This window comes from Monoraphidium neglectum, assembly GCF_000611645.1.
Source record: "Monoraphidium neglectum strain SAG 48.87 unplaced genomic scaffold scaffold03442, whole genome shotgun sequence".
Lineage (NCBI taxonomy): Eukaryota > Viridiplantae > Chlorophyta > Chlorophyceae > Sphaeropleales > Selenastraceae > Monoraphidium > Monoraphidium neglectum.
In genome coordinates, this window is record NW_014010187.1 from 1 (window position 1) to 6,387 (window position 6,387).

The 6,387-nt window shown below is 62.8% G+C and overlaps 2 protein-coding genes across 2 annotated transcripts; both read right to left on the reverse strand.

Moving 5' to 3' along the window:
- Nucleotides 1-241: 241 nt before the first annotated feature.
- MNEG_12796 (alanine transaminase) lies at nt 242-2,555 on the reverse strand (the record flags this gene model as incomplete). The annotated part of the gene is made up of 6 exons (XM_014038731.1): nt 242-334; nt 577-649; nt 884-1,020; nt 1,371-1,420; nt 1,761-1,837; nt 2,302-2,555. 6 exons carry the CDS (start codon nt 2,553-2,555, stop codon nt 242-244), a joined length of 684 nt encoding a protein of 227 aa, XP_013894185.1.
- A 1,477-nt stretch (nt 2,556-4,032) lies between these two features.
- MNEG_12797 (hypothetical protein) lies at nt 4,033-5,881 on the reverse strand (the record flags this gene model as incomplete). Its single annotated transcript, XM_014038732.1, has 5 exons — nt 4,033-4,057; nt 4,503-4,563; nt 5,016-5,234; nt 5,451-5,563; nt 5,796-5,881. 5 exons carry the CDS (start codon nt 5,879-5,881, stop codon nt 4,033-4,035), a joined length of 504 nt encoding a protein of 167 aa, XP_013894186.1.
- Between the last annotated feature and the right edge of the window lie 506 nt (nt 5,882-6,387).

Sequence of the window (6,387 nt, forward strand, 5' to 3'; positions counted from 1 at the left end):
CGACTAGCCGCTGACATTGCCTTGAGAGCAACACACGCGCAGATGCATACCAGAAATACGCAAGCGCAAATGCATGCCTCCCCCCCACACACACACACATGCAGATACATACCTGACACAAACAACGGTACACATCCACACATTCAAGACACAAACACATACACACACCATAAACACACGCACGCACACATCAGCTAACTGCACAGAAGTACACATGCCCATTCTCACACACGCACAAAAACTACACGCACACACACACGCGCACCCTGTCGCGTATGATGGCGTTGATCATGATGCGCACGCCAGGGCTGGCGCCGTCAGTCAGGTAGATGTGCTGCGGGCGCGGATGGGACAGAAGGAGTAACGCAGTAGAAAGTGTGACGACACATGACATCACCACGAGGCAGGCTGCAGCAGCAGCGGGGGACTGAAGAGGCGGCGACCTTTGGGGGTGTTCCCGAGGGCCAGCGGGCCGGGCAGAGGCACCGGCATGGCGACGTGGCCGGGGCAGCCCACGTGTGCATGCGTGATCTGGGTGCGGCGCGCGCTCGAGCGGGGCCGCCCCCGCGACCCCACCTCAGGGTTCGAGGGGTGGCCGTCCCGCCGCTGAATGAAGTCCGCCACCTCCCGCCGCACCGCCGCGTTGCCCCTGCGGCCGCGCGCGGGACGGCGAACGCGCGAGCATGCGTCGCTCCTCAAGGTTGCACACTGCACGGCCACGGCCGCAGCGCCCTTGAAAGGCGGGCTGCCGCAAAGTGTGGTCGGCCGATCGCCGCCGCGCTGAATTGCAGTTATGGCCTCTCCCCTTGAAATTCTCATGTTCTTACTCATTTGCATCATCGCAGCTCAGGCCCCTCAGACGGTCCCCTCAGATCAGCCGCACCTGGAGTCCGTGTAGGCGCCTATCCCGCCCGTGAAGGTGCCCAGCAGCTTCCGCGCCCTCTGCATTACGTCAGACGGGAACAGCTCCGCCGCCCGCGGGTCATCCAGCAGCCAGGGCGCGGCGCACAGCGCCACAAGCTGGATGGGGGGGAGAGATTTGCATAGTGTGTGGTGAGGAGTGCACCAGGGCTTAGATCATGCGATTCAACAGGGCATGGGACATGAGACACTTGGATGATTTTGATTATCGACGGGGTGAGACGAGTTCACATCGGTAGAACCAACACAGGTCTGGAGGTTTGGCCACCACAAACTTTTGAGGTGCTGGATACAAGCAGGACGAGTTGCTCAAAAGCAGGCCTGATAGGGCCCCAGTTGAAATGTGTGCTCCCGCCACCCGACCGGGCCGCCTGCGGCGCCCAGCTGAGCCCAGCCCCAACGTGGCCGAGGGACCAGGGGTCTAAAGGGCTGGGCCGCCGCCGCCCCACCTGCCGCGTGAACGTTTTTGGCTGCGCCCCGAGGTTGTGCGGGTTGCCGACTGCGGCGGGCACGGACGCGTGAATGGGCGTGCAGCGGCCGCAGTCGGGCACACTCAGGGCCTTCAGAGCCGGAACGCACGCGGCCGGCGCCCGCCGCCGCAGCCGCCGTCGGCGAGCTCCTAGTGCGGCTGGGCTTGTGCGGATTCGTCGCGCCGGCCAGGGGCGCTCTCGACCCATCGACCCGCGTTCAGCGGCGAGTCCCCGCCGCCTGTCAGCGCCTCTTCCAGCCCCTCACAGTCTTGCAAGTCCCATGGGATTATGTATGTCGAGCCATGCTCAGCCTACCCCTGACGAACTGATTCGTCGCGGATGGCTATCATGCCCCTGCCCTTTACTCACTGTTAGTAAAGATGATGTCACGCCCCTCGCGCCGCATCTTGTCCGCCCGGAGGTACAGCTCACCCCTCACCGCATACCTGGGAGATGTTTTGGAAGAGTACAATCAGTTAGCTGGAGGAATCATGGTTCAGGAAAGTGCCAAAGGCGAGGAAGGGGAGAAAAAAGGATTTCATTGAATTACTGCGCCCAAGGCTTGCTGATTTGTAAGAAGCAAGGCAGGGCTTTTGTCTGGGGTGCCGCATGCAATTGCATGACCGCCTGCAGCAGCAGCAGCAGCAGCAGCTGCAGCGGGATAAAAAGTGGCGGCGTTGAAGTAACCTCCACCAATCATTGCGGCCGCACACGGCCGCATGTTCGATTAGCTGCGCGCCCCCGGCGAATCGCGCATCGCCAACACCAGCGCACGCAGCCATGAGGCCCTGCCACTCTGCGTCAACAGTTCCCCTCTTTGGGCTCTGCCCCTGGTTTTGTCCGCAGAAGCCCAGGCTTCCTCACGCAGGCAGGCCGACGGCCCCCTGCTTGCGGAGCAGCAGCCACTCACTGGGTCTTCAGGATGTTGGGGTTGATGAGGTCTGGGTGCAGCACCTTGCCCTCCTTGCTGGCCTCTTTTGGCACCTTGATCTCAGCAGGCAGCTCTATACCGTCCACCGACATGGTGCTGCCCAGCGGCGCCGCCGCGGGCCGCGCGCCAGCGCCGCGGTAGGGACGCGGCGTGCACATGATCGCGACACGCGCCGCAGCAGCGCTGGTGCCGGTGCCGAGCGCGCGTGACGGAGCATGGTGCTGTAGCATCATTGATGCTTGTATTCCTGATTGCTTTTAAGCTCGCAAACTAGGCAATGGGCGCAGTGAGCGAAGCAGTCTGTGATTATGAATCAGAACCCTTTGCAGTGAAGAAGTTGCAATTGAAGTTCAGACTATGTAAGCTGCCAAAAACACAAAATTGTTTAAAGATCGCTCGCACTTCACGTGGGGTAAGCACTGGCAGTGATCACCGAAATGAAAAGAACGTGCCGCTGGCACATCGACGCATACGGCTAGCCGCTGGTGGTTTTGGGCTTGAAATCATCCATATGTACCGTTGCAAGGTAGTGCAGAAAACGCACCACGCGCGACCAACAGTGGTCAACGCCACCGAGTGCTGCCGTCATCAACGCACGTCTACCGCTGCCGTGCCCCTGCACTCTCATGAGGCAGGTTGTCACTGTCATAAAGCCTTAGAATTTTGCCAAGGGGCGTTCATACAGGTACATGTCAGGCATGTTGTGGTGGGTGTATCTCCCCCACACATTGCGCCGCCCGCCTGGCGCATCGGCGACGTGACCGCGCGTGTATCGGTCGCCTGCACTTCCGGCGACCCTGGCGCTCCCCCACCAGGATCAATTCATCTACAAAGTGAATCGATGTGACGGAATGGCAGCCGTGTGAGGGCGGCGGCCAGGTGGCGCCGGCAGGGGCGGTGCGCCGGCTGCGAGCACCGTGGCAAGCAGCTAGGCCCCTGGACCCCCTCCTCGACCTGCTCTTCGGGGTAGGATGCTTCTGCAGTGCCAGCTATCCCCGTGCTGAGGCCCTGCTTCGCTGGTTGGGCCAGCTGTGCGCTTGGTTGCAAGTCTCAGGTCGTGAAAGGCCGACTCGTCTGGACAGGCTCTGCACAGTGTCGTACTGCCAGCGGGGTCTCGCTGTTACAGCTGAAGCGACCCCATGGCAGCGGCCGGGGCCGCGACGCCCCGGCGCATGGCCAGGAGCGCTAACGCCCCACAGTCCTGCAAGCGTTCACACACGTACGCGCGTGCGTACGCACACACATCACAACTTGCACGCACACGCGTGCACACACGCTCTCGCACGTATTGTTGCAAGCACCGCCTGCAAAATTATGACGAGCTTGCAAAAAAAGGGGCAACGCTTTGCGACACACGAAGGGGGCCGACAAAGGGGCTGCAAGCCTTGCACCTGATCTGAAGCGATCACCATTGTTGGTTGACTGAGCCGATCGGCAGGCAGATCAAAACAGGAAAGAAGGAACACCGCCCGGATCCTGACGTCACCACTTGAGACCCAAAGTGCAGTCATGCGTCTGGACGTCGCTCAAGTTTGTGTTTATGTAAGGGCTGCGTGGATCGCTGTTGCGCGCCAGAACACAGATGCTGCACACGGGCTGACGGCCAGCACAGGTCCTGGTGCAGTGGGCACTCTGCGCACGCGTGCCCGGTCGATGCGCGAGTGTGGAGCATGGCTGCTCGCTCGCACGCACAAATCTTGGGTGGGGTTTTCAGGGCATGCGGGACGCGCTGGATCTAGGGTGGAGTTTCAAATGTGCGCTTTCTGCTGGGAAGATGTCGAGTCATTCGATATCGAGTACTGCAAGGAGTGGCAAGGCCGCAACGGACCCAGCGGCAGGCCAAGAGGCAGGAGGGGTACAATAAGGCGGGCTGTTCCTGTCGGGCCATCGAGCAACAGAGGTTGACAAGCCCACCGTGCGTGCGCGAAGCAAGGCGTGCGTTTGCGGCAGCGAGCACGCGCCCGCGGAACGCGTGCCCGGGGGGTGCGCGGGCCAGCCAGCGCCCCTTAAAACCCCACGCCAGGCCAACGCAAGCTGGGGGCAGTACAAGACCATCAAACCGCACAGGCGCCCCGGGAACGGCGCCGGACAAAGCCAAGGAGCTAACAAGCGCCGGCATTGTCGGCCCACGGGGGCATGACGTGCATTTTTGCTCGCGTGGAGGGTCAGGGTTTACGCACCGGACGCGCAGGTTGCGCGTCCGCGCCTGCACCGTCACATCTGTGACAGAGTTCAGCGAGTCTGTGGGTTGTATTTTGAGGGAGGGGCCGCTCTGCCCTGTCAATTGGAAGGGTTCCACAGCACAGAGGGCGGCGCCTTGAGCCAATTTGCCTGGAGAGCGACGCAACCCTTGACTTAGATAGATATCCCTGGCTGTCCTGTGCTCTGGGTTCAAGACAGGTGAAGCGGCATTCGTTGTAGGGGGGGGGCTTTTGTAAAGTAGGAGAGGCGCCGGCCCCCTTCGAATTCACGACGCCAGCGCTGCGCCGCATTTCCGGCGCAGTCCAGCTGTTCACGCCCTCTCGAATCCCCCAGGCGTCACCGCACGCCGCGAGCACGCGCCCGCCGCGCGGCCGCCCCGCTGCTGCCGCCGACGGCTTAGTTGGCGTGGCCGTTGGCGCCGGCGCCTGGGAGGCTACCGATACTCACAAAACTAGCTGTATCGGCTGCATCGGATGAAGCCGGGCCCGCACCATCCGCAGCTCCAATCGCGACCATCAGCGCCGCCGCGACCGGGCGGCGCGGCCGCGGCTGCGCCGAAGCCTGCCCGCTGGTGACGTCATCGCCGGTGACGTCATCGCCGGTATACTGCGCCTGGAGCTCCCGGACGTTGTTTGTGGCCGAGTCGCAGACGGCCTCGAGCGCCAGGATCGAGAACGGCTCCTCAATGCTCACCCCGATCTCCTCGATCCCTAGGGATGCGCGATGCAGCGGTCATTTGTCATAGCGCGGCGGCTCCTCGGCCGGGATGCGGCAGGGCCTGGAATAAAGCGCCGGCCTCTTTGTCGGCAGCGCAGCACCGAGCGCTCGCTGGCGGCGAACGACGCAGCCCCTCGCAACCAGCCTTGGGCATGAACATGCCCGGAGCGACGAGGCTGCCGACACTGGGCAGGGGCCGCGCAACCCACCCAGGAGGAGGAACGCAATCATGAGGCACAGCGGCGGCGTGGCGAGCCCGAGGGAGCCGAACAGGGTGAAGGGCAGCAGCGCCAGCCAGATCACCAGGAAGCGGCTCGTGTGCCTGCGACGGCGGTGGCGGCGGCAGCTTGGCGATTGCTGGTGGAATGCGCAGCCCGTGTGCAGCATGTGGCGCATTCGCGTGGTCCACGATGCGCGCCATTCGCCCTCCACACATGTGCCGTCACCCCGCTTGACAACCCCGCCACCGCCCGAAGCGTCCCCGCCCGCGGCACGCGTTCAAATCCCCATCCGCTCGTTATTTGTTTGTCGCGTCTGCCCGCCATAAACTCTACCTGGTGTAGCTGAGGGGGATGGGCGTCCTGAGCAGCCGCTCGCAGGTTCCCAAAATATCTTCAAAGGCCGTGAGGTTGCCGTCCATCAGAATCTGGGGCCCTGCCGCCAGCCGCGCGCCACCTACGACCTCTGACAGCACCTGGCCGGCGGCAAGGAGTTTGGTGGAGAGCGGGTGGGGCGGTGAGGGGGTGGGGCGGTGAGCGTGCGGGGGTTGGGTGGGTGTTGGGGCAGCGGCGCAGAGGCGCGCTGGGCCTCAGGAACGGGCAGCCAATCGCCACAAGATTGACAGCGTGCAGCTTGAGCAGCGCTAGGCACACATCCAAGAAGTTGGGCAGTGGTTGGTGGTCTTTGGGCGCCCCTATGATTTAGGGACACGCCACGACTGCTGACTGGACAGCTGGCTGTTGCTCTTCCGCGCTGCAAGTGACGGCCTGAATCTGAGTCCTGCGCGCCCACGAGGCGAGCTGGCCAGAGTGGCGTCCCCCATTGGACCTGCAGGATGTAGTTTGGTTTGTGGTCTGCCAGCAGCACTTGCTCCAGCTCTTCAGGCAGCAGTACTTTCTGCAGAGAGAGTGTGCATTTGTGTGTGCA